The sequence below is a fragment of the Eptatretus burgeri genome, chromosome 11 (assembly GCF_056783735.1).
Source record: "Eptatretus burgeri isolate ZD-2024b chromosome 11, Ebu_testis_v1, whole genome shotgun sequence".
NCBI classification, from domain to species: Eukaryota; Metazoa; Chordata; class Myxini; order Myxiniformes; family Myxinidae; genus Eptatretus; species Eptatretus burgeri.
Window position 1 is genome coordinate 88,453,698 of NC_140971.1, and position 16,784 is coordinate 88,470,481.

Below are 16,784 nucleotides of genomic sequence, written 5' to 3' on the forward strand. Positions count from 1 at the left end.
ACTCAGACTAGACAACGTGTAAAGCACGACCTGTAAAAAATCACACAATGAGCGCAGTCAACCATCACCAATCTTATATATATATATATATATATATATATATATATATATATATATATATATATATATATATATATATATATATATATACATCTTCTTCTTCTTCTTCTTCTTCTTTCGGCTGCTCCCATTAGGGGTCGCCACAGCGGATCATCCGAATGATCCGCATAGTGATTTGGCACATGTTTTACGCCGGATGCCCTTCCTGACGCAACCCTGGTCGCCTCTTACGACACAGGGATATGGTACACCTATTTTAACCGGGGTATACACCGGCCCAGTATACTGGTACTCACTTCGCCGACCTCGGAAGGATGACAGGCTGAGTCAACCCCCTGGTGTATTAATTTAGTGACCCAACGGGGCTTGAACTCAGGACCTTTTGGATCCCAACCCGCTGCCCTAACCACTGCGCCAACACACCAGGATATATATAGTGGGGAGAACAAGTATTTGATACACTGCCGATTTTGCAGGTTTTCCCACTTACAAAGCACGTAGAGGTCTGTAATTTTTATCATAGGTACACTTCAACTGTGAAAGACGGAATCTAAAACAAAATCCTGAAAATCACATTGTATGATTTTAAAATAATTAATTTGCATTTTATTGCATGAAATAAGTATTTGATCACTCACCAACCAGTAAGAATTCCGGCTCTCACAGACCTGTTAGTTTTGGCTTTAAGAAGCCCTCCCATTCTCCACTCATTACCTGTATTAACTGCACCTGTTTGAACTCGTTATCTGCATAAAAGACAGCTGTCCACACTCAATCAATCAGACTCCAACCTCTCCACAATGGGCAAGACCAGAGAGCTGTCTAAGGACATCAGGGACAAAATTGTAGACTTGCACAAGGCTGGGATGGGCTCCAGGACAATAGGCTAGCAGCTTGGTGAGAAGGCAACAACTGTTGGCGCAATTATTAGAAAATGGAAGAAGTTCAACATAACAGTCAATCTCCCACGGTCTGGGGCTCCATGCAAGATCTCACCTCGTGGAGCCTCAATGATCATGAGAAAGGTGAGGGATCAGCCCAGAAGTACATGGCAGGACCTGGTCAATGACCTGAAGAGAGCTGGGACCACAGTATCAAAGAAAACCATAAGTAACACACTACGCCGTCATGGATTAAAATCCTGCAGCGCACGCAAGGTCCCTCTGCTCAAGCCAGCGCATGTCCAGGCCCGTCTGAAGTTTGCCAATGACCATCTGGATGATCCAGAGGAGGAATGGGAGAAGGTCATGTGGTCTGATGAGACCAAAAATAGAGCTTTTTGGTTTAAACTCCACTCGCCGCGTTTGGAGGAAGAAGAAGGATGAGTACAACCCCAAGAACACCATCTCAACCGTGAAGCATGGAGGTGGAAACACCATTCTTTGGGGATGCTTTTCTGCAAAGGGGACAGGACGACTGCACCGTATTGAGGGGAGGATGGATGGGGCCATGTTTCGCGAGATCTTGGCCAACAACCTCCTTCCCTCAACAAGAGCATTGAAGATGGGGCGTGGCTGGGTCTTCCAGCATGACAACGACCCAAAACACACAGCCAGGGCAACTAAGTAGTGGCTCCGTAAGAAGCATCTCAAGGTCCTGGAGTGGCCGAGCCAGTCTCCAGCCCTGAACCCAATAGAAAATCTTTGGAGGGAGCTGAAAGTCTGTGTTGCCCAGCGACAGCCCCCAAACCTGAAGTGTCTGGAGAAGATCTGTATGGAGGAGTGGGCCAAAATCCCTGTTGCAGTCTGTGCAAACCTGGTTAAGAACTACAGGAAACATCTGATCTCTGTAATGGCAAACAAAGGTTTCTGTACCAAATATTAAGTTCTGTTTTTCTGATGTATCAAATACTTATTTCATGCAATAAAATGCAAATTAATTATTTAAAAATCATACAATGTGATTTTCAGATTTTTGTTTTGGATTCCGTCTTTCACAGTTGAAGTGTACCTATGATAAAAATTACAGACCTCTACATGCTTTGTAAGTGGGAAAACCTGCAAAATCGGCAGTGTATCAAATACTTGTTCTCCGCACTGTATATATATATATATATATATATATATATATATATATATATATATATATATATATATATATATATATATATATATATATATATATATAGATATATAAGAGCCTGGTGTTGAGCCAACACATATATAAGAGCCAACACACCAGGATATATATATATATATATATATATATATATATATATATATATATATATATATATATATATATATATATATATATATATATATATATATATATATATATATATATATATATATATATATATATATATATATATATATATATATATAAGAGCCTGGTGTTGGCGCAGTGGTTAGGGCAGCGGCTTGGGATCCAAAAGGTCCTGAGTTCAAGCCCCGTTGGGCCACTGAATTAATACACCAGGGGGTTGACTCAGCCTGTCATCCTTCCGAGGTCGGCGAAATGAGTACCAGTATACTGGGCCGGTGTACATCCCGGTTAAATAGGTGTACCATATCCCTGTGTCGTAAGAGGCGACCAGGGTTGCGTCAGGAAGGGCATCCGGCGTAAAACATGTGCCAAATCACTATGCGGATCATATGGATGATCCGCTGTGGCAACCCCTAATGGGAGCAGCCGAAAGAAGAAGAGGAGTGTTGAGCCAACACATATATAAGAGCCAACACACCAGGATATATATATATATATATATATATATATATATATATATATATATATATATATATATATATATATATATATATATATATATATATATATATATATATATATATATATATATATATATATATATATATATATATATATATATATATATATATATGAGCCTGGTGTTGGCGCAGTGGTTAGGGCAGCGGCTTGGGATCCAAAAGGTCCTGAGTTCAAGCCCCGTTGGGTCACTGAATTAATACACCAGGGGGTTGACTCAGCCTGTCATCCTTCCGAGGTCGGCGAAATGAGTACCAGTGTACTGGGCTGGTGTATACCCCGGTTAAAATAGGTGTACCATATCCCTGTGTCGTAAGAGGCGACCAGGGTTGTGTCATGAAGGGCATCCAGTGTAAAACATGTGCCAAATCACTATGCGGATCATACGGATGATCCGCTGTGGCGATCCCTAACGGGAGCAGCCGAAAGAAAAAGAAGAAGATAGATAAATATATATATATATATATATATATATATATATATATATATATATATATATATATATATATATATATATATATATATATATATATATGTATATATCGCTGAAATGTTGCGAAAGACTGTGACGCAACCCGTTCATTCAAGTTGTGTAAGTGAAGCAAACAGCAAGCTCAGTCCCGTTACTTTTCAGACGGACCTCATATGTGTATATGTATGTATGTATATACATATATATATATATATATATATATATATATATATATATATATATATATATATATATATATATATATATATATATATATATATATATACATATTCACACATAGTTTGTGAGAAGTTTAATCTAACCTGACTCGGTAGTGTAATGATTAAAGCGTCATCTCTGAATATGGGAGGTCGGTGGTTTGAACCTGCAGCCGAGTCATAATAAAGACTAATGGTACATGCTGCTTCCTTGCTTGATGATCACCATTTAAAAAGCACAGAGCATGGCCAAACACCCACCCATAGGTTAACAATCATAGTGCAGACTTGATGGGCCTTATGGCCTCCCTCCAGCATTGACGTTCCTTGTAAGGGAACTCATGCCATTTTGAGGAACAGGACGTTTCACTGCAGCTCACATTATACCATGCTTACCGTGATGATTTTGACAATGAGATATCGATAAGTTCATACACAATATCATCGACTGACAGGAATAATTAAAGAACCTTTGTAGTTCATGAAATCTTCGAGGATTAAACATGTTTACTCTGTGTTACATGAAGAGTTACGCTTACTTCCTTTAAGAAGTTTACTTAAAGTTACATTAAACCAGATTCGGTGTTGTAATGGTTACAACGTTCACTCCGAGTCTGGGAGATCGGTGGCTCAAACCTCAGCTGAGTCACACCAAAGACTTTTAAAATGGTATGTTCTGCTTTCTTGCTTGACATTCAACATTTAAAAGGATAAAGCACGGACAATCCCGATAAGTTGGCATCCATGGGGAGGAGAAAATTCCTCCTGACAAAATGCCCAGCTGAGTGCAGTGAGAAATGCGACGCCATTGTTGTGACGCCGCTGGTACCCAGAGTGCCCCGGGAAATTACGACACTTCCCCCAATCTCAGTAGCTGTGTTTGTCTCCTCTAACAGTCCTGCGTTGTGTCTCGTGCATTCGTCTGTATGTCCATGTGTGTGCGAGGCAGCTTGGCTACGAGCCTTAGATCCTGTAAAAAAAAAAAACTTATTCAACTTATGGTCAAAGTACACCAAGCTCACAGGAACGTCTCAGTCATAGCGAGATACCCCGCAACAAACTTTGTAGTTCAAAAGTCAGGAACCAAAATGATATTTATTTTACAATCATATTATAATATTTTCTCAAATTGCAAGCCATTGACATCCATACCCACATCAATTCTTGTGTGTCGGTTAATTTGAAGGTTTCTTAACATTGACACAAATATTTTAGCACATTCGTTTTTGATTTCATCATTTTGATCTTCAATGGTACATGGTCTTGTGGTATTCTTGTGCTTCTAGGACCCATACTCTTGAACAGAGCAATGGAACTGCCAAAACAGTTTTTCCTTGGCTATTTGGCACAAGATTGGCCGGGTCAACACTCCAACCATTTCTTGGAGCACAGCTGTGCCACAGATGCTGTGTACCTCTGCCAGTATCCTGGTACTCATTTCGCCGATCTCAGGAGGACAGGCTGAGTCAACCCCACCTGGTGTTAATTCAGCAGCCAACGGGGCTCAAACTCAGGACCCTAGGATCCCAAGCCAGCCACCCTAACCGCAAAATCATGGTCTTTTGGTATAAACCACTGATTTCAGGCGTCCTCAAATTAAAAATGTCAAGTGGCGTTAAATCTCAACCACGTGGGGGCCATTCTATCGGTCCACGACCTCCTGTCCACCTCAAAGACATCGTCTAAAAAATAAGAAATCACGACATTATTACATTTGGAAATATTTCATATTGACAGGACGTGTGAGGGTTGGAGTTTGTAGTTTTAGGTTTGAATCCGTGTAGTGGATGCAGTGCCCCCAGACCGCCCGCTCGAAGTGCATATCACGTTGAGTGTTTGGGTGTGGAGAGGGTGGTAAACAGGAGTTGGCTCTATAGGAGAGAGTGTTCAGAGAGTAGTGTGCTATGTAACCGACAAGAAGTTTATAAAAACCGAGGCACGACGTCACGTGTCGATCAATCTGCACCTTGACGCTGAATCCTGCAACAACAACCAAAAGTCATTCATCATGAAAGCAAACAACTCACTCACCGTGCAATGCGGGCATTTTAGAGTGGACGTCCAAAACCCGATCATTTAGCTGATCCCTTGTCAGGTTCCCATGTGTGGGAGATGAACCCAACGGAGCACTCACTACAAGCACAGAGGAACACACAGAGCAAACACAAACATGTTGCAGTTGTCATCAAGTGCTCGCGTCCATCATGAAGAAATGGATCGTGTGGTAAAGCACTGTGGTAAAGTCGTGCGGTAAAGTACTGTGGTAAAGTACTGTGGTAAAACACTGTGGTAAAGTCGTGTGGTAAAGCACTGTGGTAAAGTACTGTGGTAAAGTACTGTGGTTAAGTCGTGTAGTAAAGCACTGTGGTGAAGTAGTGTAGTAAAATCGTGTGGTAAGGCCTAAGTCACATTTGCCATGGCGGCCGTGGGGTCTCCAAAATCTACAGCCACTAGCAATTATACGGCGGCCGCAGTATTTCCACGGTCACACAATGTAGCAGTCACATATGTTTTTATTTTTCGGGGAGCCGCACGGCGTATTTAGAAACTGTGGAGAACCAAAACGTGGGGTTGCCATACGGTCTTTGATTTGATGTCGCACGGTGACCTTAAGGGGCCCTGCGGCGGCCATATAATTTTCAAGGCAGACGCAAGGTAGCCTCAAGGTGCCCACAAGACGACCGCAGGGGGGCCCTAAGGCGAATGTGCGGCCAGACGGACGGTAACGAATGGGTTGATTTTATTTTTTATTTTTTTTAACCAGTTTTTTTGTTTCGGCTTTTCAAATTGCCACGGCGAACGTAGAAATGAAAAAAAGTTATAACTAATTCCACGGCGAACCCGACGGCCTGTGAAAGATAGCCAAACGGCGTAAGGCCACCCTGAGGCCACCGCAGAAACTCTGTGGCCGCCACACGTTTCTGTTAATTCAGAGGTCGTATGGCCGCCGTATCCTCACCGTAGAGCAAATCTGACTTAGGCCAAAAGCACTGTGGTAAAGCAATGTGGTGAAGCACTGTGGTGAAGTCATGTGGTAAAGCACTGTGGTGAAGTACTGTGGTAAAACTCTGTGGTAAAGCACTGTGGTGAACTCATGTGGTAAAGTACTGTGGTACAGTCATGTGGTAAAGCACTGTGGTGAAGTACTGTGGTAAAGCACTGTGGTGAAGTCATGTGGTAAAGTACTGTGGTACAGTCATGTGGTAAAGCACTGTGGTGAAGTACTGTGGTAAAGTCATGTGGTAAAGCACTGTGGTAAAGTCATGTGGTAAAGCACTGTGATGAAGCACTGTGGTGAAGTCGTGTGGTCAAGCACTGTGGTAAAGTCATGTGGTAAAGCACTATGGTAAAGTACTGTGGTAGTAATGTGGTAAAGCACTGTGGTAAAGTCATGTGGTGAAGCACTGTGGTAAAGTCATGTGGTAAAGCACTGTGGTGAAGTACTGTGGTAAAGAACTGTGGTAAAGTCATGTGGTAAAGCACTGTGGTAAAGTCATGTGGTAAAGCACTGTGGTGAAGTACTGTGGTAAAGCACTGTGGTGAAGCACTGTGGTGAAGTCATGTGGTAAAGCACTGTGGTGAAGTACTGTGGTAAAACTCTGTGGTAAAGCACTGTGGTGAAGTCATGTGGTAAAGTACTGTGGTACAGTCATGTGGTAAAGCACTGTGGTGAAGTACTGTGGTAAAGCACTGTGGTGAAGTCATGTGGTAAAGTACTGTGGTACAGTCATGTGGTAAAGCACTGTGGTGAAGTACTGTGGTAAAGTCATGTGGTAAAGCACTGTGGTAAAGTCATGTGGTAAAGCACTGTGATGAAGCACTGTGGTGAAGTCGTGTGGTAAAGCACTGTGGTAAAGTCATGTGGTAAAGCACTGTGATGAAGCACTGTGGTGAAGTCATGTGGTAAAGTACTGTGGTACAGTCATGTGGTAAAGCACTGTGGTGAAGTACTGTGGTAAAGTCATGTGGTAAAGCACTGTGGTAAAGTCATGTGGTAAAGCACTGTGATGAAGCACTGTGGTGAAGTCGTGTGGTCAAGCACTGTGGTAAAGTCATGTGGTAAAGCACTATGGTAAAGTACTGTGGTAGTAATGTGGTAAAGCACTGTGGTAAAGTCATGTGGTGAAGCACTGTGGTAAAGTCATGTGGTAAAGCACTGTGGTGAAGTACTGTGGTAAAGAACTGTGGTAAAGTCATGTGGTAAAGCACTGTGGTAAAGTCATGTGGTAAAGCACTGTGGTGAAGTACTGTGGTAAAGCACTGTGGTGAAGCACTGTGGTGAAGTCATGTGGTAAAGCACTGTGGTGAAGTACTGTGGTAAAACTCTGTGGTAAAGCACTGTGGTGAAGTCATGTGGTAAAGTACTGTGGTACAGTCATGTGGTAAAGCACTGTGGTGAAGTACTGTGGTAAAGCACTGTGGTGAAGTCATGTGGTAAAGTACTGTGGTACAGTCATGTGGTAAAGCACTGTGGTGAAGTACTGTGGTAAAGTCATGTGGTAAAGCACTGTGGTAAAGTCATGTGGTAAAGCACTGTGATGAAGCACTGTGGTGAAGTCGTGTGGTCAAGCACTGTGGTAAAGTCATGTGGTAAAGCACTATGGTAAAGTACTGTGGTAGTAATGTGGTAAAGCACTGTGGTAAAGTCATGTGGTGAAGCACTGTGGTAAAGTCATGTGGTAAAGCACTGTGGTGAAGTACTGTGGTAAAGAACTGTGGTAAAGTCATGTGGTAAAGCACTGTGGTAAAGTCATGTGGTAAAGCACTGTGGTGAAGTACTGTGGTAAAGCACTGTGGTGAAGCACTGTGGTAAAGTCATGTGGTCAAACACTGTGGTGAAGTACTATGGTAAAGTACTGTGGTAAAGTCATGTGGTAAAGCACTGTGGTAAAGCACTGTGGTAAAGCACTGTGATAAAGTCATGTGGTAAAGTACTGTGGTAAAGTCATGTGGTAAAGTACTGTGGTAAAGCACTGTGGTGAAGTCGTGTGGTAAAGCACTGTGGTGAAGTCGTGTGGTAAAGTACTGTGGTGAAGTCGTGTGGTAGAGCACTCTGGTGAAGTCGTGTGGTAAAACACTGTGATAAAGTACTGTGATAAAGTACTGTGGTAAAGCACCGTGGTGAAGTCGTGTGGTAAAGCACTGTGGTGAAGTCATGTGGTAAAGCACTGTGGTAAAGCACTGTGGTGAAGTCGTGTGGTAACGCACTGTGATGAAGTACTGTAGTAAAGCACTGTGGTAAAGTCATGTGGTAAAGAATTGTGCTGAAGTGCTGTGGTAAAGCACTGTGCTGAAGTCATGTGGTAAAGCACTGTGGTAAAGTCATGTGGTAAAGCACTGTGGTGAAGTACTGTAGTAAAGCACTGTGGTAAAGTCGTGTGGTCAAGCACTGTGGTGAAGTCATATGGTAAAGTCATGTGGTAAAGCACTGTGGTAAATCATGTGGTAAAGTACTGTGGTATATCATTGTGGTAAAGTCATGTGGTAAAGTACTGTGGCAAAGTCGTGTGGTAAAACACTGTGGTGAAGTAAAGTACTGTGGTAAAGCACTGTGGTAAAGTACTGTGGTGAAGTGGTGTGGTAAAGCTATGTGGTAAAGTACTGTGGGGAAGTGTTGTGGTAAAGTACTGTGGTAAAGTCATGTGGTAAAGTACTGTGGTGAAGTGGTGTGGTAAAGTACTGTGGTAAAGCACTGTGGGGAAGTCGTGTGGTAAAGTACTGTGGGGAAGTGTTGTGGTAAAGCACTGTGGTGAAGTCGTGTGGTAAAGTACTTTGGTGAAGTCGAGTGGTAAAGCACTGTGGTGAAGTCGTATGGTAAAGCACTGTGATAAAGTACTGTGGTAAAGCACTGTGATAAAGAACAGTGATAAAGTACTGTGGTAAAGCACTGTGGTGAAGTCATGTGGTAAAGCACTGCGGTTAAGTCGTGTGGTAAAGCACTGTGATAAAGTACGATGGTAAAGTACTGTGGTGAAGTCGTGTGGTAAAGTACTGTGGTAAAGCACTGTGGTAAAGTCGTGTGGTAAAGCACTGTGGTGAGGTACTGTGGTAAAGCACTGTGGTGAAGTACTGTGGTAAAGTCGTGTTGTAAAGCATTGTGGTGAAGTGGTGTGGTAAAGCACTGTGGTGAAGTACTGTGGTGAAGTGGTGTGGTAAAGCACTGTGGTGAAGTGGTATGGTAAAGCCTGTGGTGAAGTCGTGTGGTAAAGTACTGTGGTGAAGTGGTGTGGTAAATCACTGTGGTGAAGTGGTGTGGTTAAGTATCATGGTGAAGTCGTGTGGTAAAGTACTGTGGTGAAGTTGTGTGGTAAAGCACTGTGGTCAAGTCGTGTGGTAAAGTACTGTGGTAAAGTACTGTGGTAAAGTCGTGTGGTAAAGCACTGTGGTGAAGTCGTGTGGTAAAGCACTGTGGTCAAGTCGTGTGATAAAGCACTGTGGTCAAGTCGTGTGATAAAGTACTGTGGTAAAGCACTGTGGTGAAGTGGTGTGGTTAAGTACTGTGGTGAAGTGTGGTAAAGTACTGTGGTAAAGTACTGTGCTAAAGTACTGTGGTAAAGTCGTGTGGTAAAGTACTGTGGTGAAGTCGTGTGGTAAAGTACTGTGGTGAAGTGGTGTGGTAAATCACTGTGGTAAAGTCGTGTGGTAAAGCACTGTGGTGAAGTCGTGTGGTAAAGCACTGTGGTAAAGCACTGTGGTAAAGTCGTGTGGTAAAGCACTGTGGTGAAGTCATGTGGTAAAGCACTGTGGTGAAGTGGTATGGTAAAGCCTGTGGTGAAGTCGTGTGGTAAAGTACTGTGGTGAAGTGGTGTGGTAAATCACTGTGGTGAAGTCATGTGGTAAAGCACTGTGGTGATGTCGTGTGTTAAAGTACTGTGGTGAAGTGGTGTGGTTAAGTATCATGGTGAAGTCGTGTGGTAAAGTACTGTGGTGAAGTTGTGTGGTAAAGCACTGTGGTCAAGTCGTGTGGTAAAGTACTGTGGTAAAGCACTGTGGTAAAGTCGTGTGGTAAAGCACTGTGGTAAAGTCATGTGGTAAAGTACTGTGGTAAAGCACTGTGGTCAAGTCGTGTGTTAAAGTACTGTGGTAAAGCACTGTGGTGAAGTCATGTGGTACAGCGCTGTGGTAAAGTCATGTCGTAAAGCCATGTGGTAAAGTCATGTGGTAAAGTACTGTGGTAAAGTCGTGTGGTAAAGCACTGTGGTGAAGTCGTGTGGTAAAGCACTGTGGTAAAGTCGTGTGGTAAAGCACTGCGGTGAAGTCATGTGGTAAAGCACTGTGGTGAAGTCGTGTGGTAAAGCACTGTGGTCAAGTCGTGTGATAAAGCACTGTGGTCAAGTCGTGTGATAAAGTACTGTGGTAAAGCACTGTGGTGAAGTGGTGTGGTTAAGTACTGTGGTGAAGTGTGGTAAAGTACTGTGGTAAAGTACTGTGCTAAAGTACTGTGGTGAAGTCGTGTGGTAAAGTACTGTGGTGAAGTCGTGTGGTAAAGCACTGTGGTAAAGTCATGTCGTAAAGCCATGTGGTAAAGTCATGTGGTAAAGTACTGTGGTAAAGTCGTGTGGTAAAGCACTGTGGTGAAGTCGTGTGGTAAAGCACTGTGGTAAAGTCGTGTGGTAAAGCACTGTGGTAAAGTCGTGTGGTAAAGCACTGTGGTGAAGTCATGTGGTAAAGCACTGTGGTGAAGTCGTGTGGTAAAGCACTGTGGTCAAGTCGTGTGATAAAGCACTGTGGTCAAGTCGTGTGATAAAGTACTGTGGTAAAACACTGTGGTGAAGTGGTGTGGTTAAGTACTGTGGTGAAGTGTGGTAAAGCACTGTGGTAAAGTACTGTGCTAAAGTACTGTGGTGAAGTCGTGTGGTAAAGTACTGTGGTGAAGTCATGTGGTAAAGTACTGTGGTGAAGTGGTGTGGTAAATCACTGTGGTAAAGTCGTGTGGTAAAGCACTGTGGTGAAGTCGTGTGGTAAAGCACTGTGGTAAAGCACTGTGGTAAAGTCGTGTGGTAAAGCACTGTGGTGAAGTCATGTGGTAAAGCACTGTGGTGAAGTGGTATGGTAAAGCCTGTGGTGAAGTCATGTGGTAAAGTACTGTGGTGAAGTGGTGTGGTAAATCACTGTGGTGAAGTCGTGTGGTAAAGCACTGTGGTGATGTCGTGTGGTAAAGTACTGTGGTGAAGTGGTGTGGTTAAGTATCATGGTGAAGTCGTGTGGTAAAGTACTGTGGTGAAGTTGTGTGGTAAAGCACTGTGGTCAAGTCGTGTGGTAAAGTACTGTGGTAAAGCACTGTGGTAAAGTCGTGTGGTAAAGCACTGTGGTGAAGTCATGTGGTAAAGCACTGTGGTAAAGTCATGTGGTAAAGTACTGTGGTAAAGCACTGTGGTCAAGTCGTGTGATAAAGTACTGTGGTAAAGCACTGTGGTGAAGTCATGTGGTAAAGCACTGTGGTAAAGTCATGTCGTAAAGCCATGTGGTAAAGTCATGTGGTAAAGTACTGTGGTAAAGTCGTGTGGTAAAGCACTGTGGTGAAGTCGTGTGGTAAAGCACTGTGGTAAAGTCGTGTGGTAAAGCACTGTGGTGAAGTCATGTGGTAAAGCACTGTGGTGAAGTCGTGTGGTAAAGCACTGTGGTCAAGTCGTGTGATAAAGCACTGTGGTCAAGTCGTGTGATAAAGTACTGTGGTAAAGCACTGTGGTGAAGTGGTGTGGTTAAGTACTGTGGTGAAGTGTGGTAAAGTACTGTGGTAAAGTACTGTGCTAAAGTACTGTGGTGAAGTCGTGTGGTAAAGTACTGTGGTGAAGTCGTGTGGTAAAGCACTGTGGTAAAGTCATGTCGTAAAGCCATGTGGTAAAGTCATGTGGTAAAGTACTGTGGTGAAGTCGTGTGGTAAAGCACTGTGGTGAAGTCGTGTGGTAAAGCACTGTGGTAAAGTCGTGTGGTAAAGCACTGTGGTGAAGTCATGTGGTAAAGCACTGTGGTCAAGTCGTGTGATAAAGTACTGTGGTGAAGTTGTGTGGTAAAGCACTGTGGTCAAGTCGTGTGGTAAAGTACTGTGGTAAAGCACTGTGGTGAAGTCGTGTGGTAAAGCACTGTGGTAAAGTCATGTCGTAAAGCCATGTGGTAAAGTCATGTGGTAAAGTACTGTGGTAAAGTCGTGTGGTAAAGCACTGTGGTGAAGTCATGTGGTAAAGCACTGTGGTGAAGTGGTATGGTAAAGCACTGTGGTGAAGTCGTGTGGTAAAGCACTGTGGTAAAGCACTGTGGTAAAGTCGTGTGGTAAAGCACTGTGGTGAAGTCATGTGGTAAAGCACTGTGGTGAAGTGGTATGGTAAAGCCTGTGGTGAAGTCGTGTGGTAAAGTACTGTGGTGAAGTGGTGTGGTAAATCACTGTGGTGAAGTCGTGTGGTAAAGTACTGTGGTGAAGTGGTGTGGTTAAGTATCATGGTGAAGTCGTGTGGTAAAGTACTGTGGTGAAGTTGTGTGGTAAAGCACTGTGGTAAAGTCGTGTAGTAAAGCACTGTGGTAAAGTCGTGTGGTAAAGCACTGTGGTGAAGTCATGTGGTAAAGCACTGTGGTGAAGTCGTGTGGTAAAGCACTGTGGTCAAGTCGTGTGATAAAGCACTGTGGTCAAGTCGTGTGATAAAGTACTGTGGTAAATCACTGTGGTGAAGTGGTGTGGTTAAGTACTGTGGTGAAGTGTGGTAAAGTACTGTGGTAAAGTACTGTGCTAAAGTACTGTGGTGAAGTCGTGTGGTAAAGTACTGTGGTGAAGTCGTGTGGTAAAGTACTGTGGTGAAGTGGTGTGGTAAATCACTGTGGTAAAGTCGTGTGGTAAAGCACTGTGGTGAAGTCGTGTGGTAAAGCACTGTGGTAAAGTCGTGTGGTAAAGCACTGTGGTGAAGTCATGTGGTAAAGCAATGTGGTGAAGTGGTATGGTAAAGCCTGTGGTGAAGTCGTGTGGTAAAGTACTGTGGTGAAGTGGTGTGGTAAATCACTGTGGTGAAGTCGTGTGGTAAAGCACTGTGGTGATGTCGTGTGGTAAAGTACTGTGGTGAAGTGGTGTGGTTAAGTATCATGGTGAAGTCGTGTGGTAAAGTACTGTGGTGAAGTTGTGTGGTAAAGCACTGTGGTCAAGTCGTGTGGTAAAGTACTGTGGTAAAGCACTGTGGTAAAGTCGTGTGGTAAAGCACTGTGGTGAAGTCATGTGGTAAAGCACTGTGGTAAAGTCATGTGGTAAAGTACTGTGGTAAAGCACTGTGGTCAAGTCGTGTGATAAAGTACTGTGGTAAAGCACTGTGGTGAAGTCATGTGGTAAAGCACTGTGGTAAAGTCATGTCGTAAAGCCATGTGGTAAAGTCATGTGGTAAAGTACTGTGGTAAAGTCGTGTGGTAAAGCACTGTGGTGAAGTCGTGTGGTAAAGCACTGCGGTAAAGTCGTGTGGTAAAGCACTGTGGTGAAGTCATGTGGTAAAGCACTGTGGTGAAGTCGTGTGGTAAAGCACTGTGGTCAAGTCGTGTGATAAAGCACTGTGGTCAAGTCGTGTGATAAAGTACTGTGGTAAAGCACTGTGGTGAAGTGGTGTGGTTAAGTACTGTGGTGAAGTGTGGTAAAGTACTGTGGTAAAGTACTGTGCTAAAGTACTGTGGTGAAGTCGTGTGGTAAAGTACTGTGGTGAAGTCGTGTGGTAAAGCACTGTGGTAAAGTCATGTCGTAAAGCCATGTGGTAAAGTCATGTGGTAAAGTACTGTGGTAAAGTCGTGTGGTAAAGCACTGTGGTGAAGTCGTGTGGTAAAGCACTGTGGTAAAGTCGTGTGGTAAAGCACTGTGGTGAAGTCATGTGGTAAAGCACTGTGGTCAAGTCGTGTGATAAAGTACTGTGGTGAAGTTGTGTGGTAAAGCACTGTGGTCAAGTCGTGTGGTAAAGTACTGTGGTAAAGCACTGTGGTGAAGTCGTGTGGTAAAGCACAGTGGTAAAGTCATGTCGTAAAGCCATGTGGTAAAGTCATGTGGTAAAGTACTGTGGTAAAGTCGTGTGGTAAAGCACTGTGGTGAAGTTATGTGGTAAAGTGGTATGGTAAAGCACTGTGGTGAAGTCGTGTGGTAAAGCACTGTGGTAAAGCACTGTGGTAAAGTCGTGTGGTAAAGCACTGTGGTGAAGTCATGTGGTAAAGCACTGTGGTGAAGTGGTATGGTAAAGCCTGTGGTGAAGTCGTGTGGTAAAGTACTGTGGTGAAGTGGTGTGGTAAATCACTGTGGTGAAGTCGTGTGGTAAAGTACTGTGGTGAAGTGGTGTGGTTAAGTATCATGGTGAAGTCGTGTGGTAAAGTACTGTGGTGAAGTTGTGTGGTAAAGCACTGTGGTCAAGTCGTGTGGTAAAGTACTGTGGTAAAGCACTGTGGTAAAGTCGTGTGGTAAAGCACTGTGGTGAAGTCATGTGGTAAAGCACTGTGGTAAAGTCATGTGGTAAAGTACTGTGGTAAAGCACTGTGGTCAAGTCGTGTGATAAAGTACTGTGGTAAAGCACTGTGGTGAAGACATGTGGTAAAGCACTGTGGTAAAGTCATGTCGTAAAGCCATGTGGTAAAGTCATGTGGTAAAGTACTGTGGTAAAGTCGTGTGGTAAAGCACTGTGGTGAAGTCATGTGGTAAAGCACTGTGGTGAAGTCGTGTGGTGAAGTGGTGTGGTTAAGTACTGTGGTGAAGTGTGGTAAAGTACTGTGGTAAAGTACTGTGCTAAAGTACTGTGGTGAAGTCGTGTGGTAAAGTACTGTGGTGAAGTCGTGTGGTAAAGCACTGTGGTGAAGTCGTGTGGTAAAGCACTGTGGTGAAGTACTGTGGTAAAGCTCTGTGGTAAAGCACTGTGGTGAAGTCATGTGGTAAAGTACTGTGGTACAGTCATGTGGTAAAGCACTGTGGTGAAGTACTGTGGTAAAGCACTGTGGTGAAGCACTGTGGTAAAGTCGTGTGGTCAAGCACTGTGGTGAAGTCGTGCGGTAAAGCACTGTGGTGAAGTACCGTGGTAAAGCTCTGTGGTAAAGTCATGTGGTAAAGCACTGTGGTGAAGTCATGTGGTAAAGTACTGTGGTACAGTCATGTGGTAAAGCACTGTGGTGAAGTACTGTGGTGAAGTGGTGTGGTAAAGCACTGTGGTAAAGTCGTGTGGTAAAGTACTGTGGTGAAGTGGTGTGGTAAAGCACTGTGGTGAAGTCGTGTGGTAAAGCACTGTGGTGAAGTCGTGTGGTAAAGTACTGTGGTGAAGTGGTGTGGTTAAGTATCATGGTGAAGTCGTGTGGAAAAGTACTGTGGTGAACTTGTGTGGTAAAGCACTGTGGTCAAGTCGTGTGGTAAAGTACTGTGGTAAAGCACTGTGGTAAAGTCGTGTGGTAAAGCACTGTGGTGAAGTCATGTGGTAAAGCACTGTGGTAAAGTCATGTGGTAAAGCACTGTGGTCAAGTCGTGTGATAAAGTACTGTGGTGAAGTTTTGTGGTAAAGCACTGTGGTCAAGTCGTGTGGTAAAGTACTGTGGTAAAGCACTGTGGTGAAGTCGTGTGGTAAAGCACTGTGGTAAAGTCATGTCGTAAAGCCATGTGGTAAAGTCATGTGGTAAAGTACTGTGGTAAAGTCGTGTGGTAAAGCACTGTGGTGAAGTCGTGTGGTAAAGCACTGTGGTAAAGCACTGTGGTAAAGTCGTGTGGTAAAGCACTGTGGTGAAGTCATGTGGTAAAGCACTGTGGTAAAGCACTGTGGTGAAGTCGTGTGGTAAAGCACTGTGGTCAAGTCGTGTGATAAAGCACTGTGGTCAAGTCGTGTGATAAAGTACTGTGGTAAAGCACTGTGGTGAAGTGGTGTGGTTAAGTACTGTGGTGAAGTGTGGTAAAGTACTGTGGTAAAGTACTGTGCTAAAGTACTGTGGTGAAGTCGTGTGGTAAAGTACTGTCGTGAAGTCGTGTGGTAAAGCACTGTGGTGAAGTCGTGTGGTAAAGCACTGTGGTCAAGTCGTGTGGTAAAGTACTGTGGTGAAGTCGTGTGGTAAAGCACTGTGGTGAAGTCGTGTGCTAAAGCACTGTGGTGAAGTCGTGTGGTAAAGTACTGTGGTGAAGTGTGGTAAAGTACTGTGGTCAAGTCGTGTGGTAAAGCACTGTGGTAAAGTCGTGTGGTAAAGCACTGTGGTGAAGTCGTGTGCTAAAGCACTGTGGTGAAGTCGTGTGGTAAAGTACTGTGGTGAAGTGTGGTAAAGTACTGTGGTAAAGCACTGTGGTCAATCGTGTGGTAAAGTACTGTGGTAAAGCACTGTGGTCAAGTCGTGTGGTA

General features: G+C 43.8%; 1 protein-coding gene across 10 annotated transcripts in view; it reads right to left on the minus strand.

Annotated features, from left to right (window-relative positions):
* Positions 1-16,784, minus strand: part of LOC147017576 (uncharacterized) — a 182,200-nt gene that overhangs the window by 154,387 nt on the left and 11,029 nt on the right. For all 10 annotated transcript variants that reach the window (XR_015049555.1, XR_015049554.1, XR_015049553.1 and 7 more), the window contains one exon: positions 5,509-5,610. Coding sequence is in view for 7 of the 10 variants with exons in the window: in XM_085847297.1 (XP_085703423.1) it covers positions 5,509-5,553 (45 nt within the window). In the remaining 3 variants the exon portion in view is untranslated. The remainder of the gene's footprint in view (positions 1-5,508; positions 5,611-16,784) is intronic.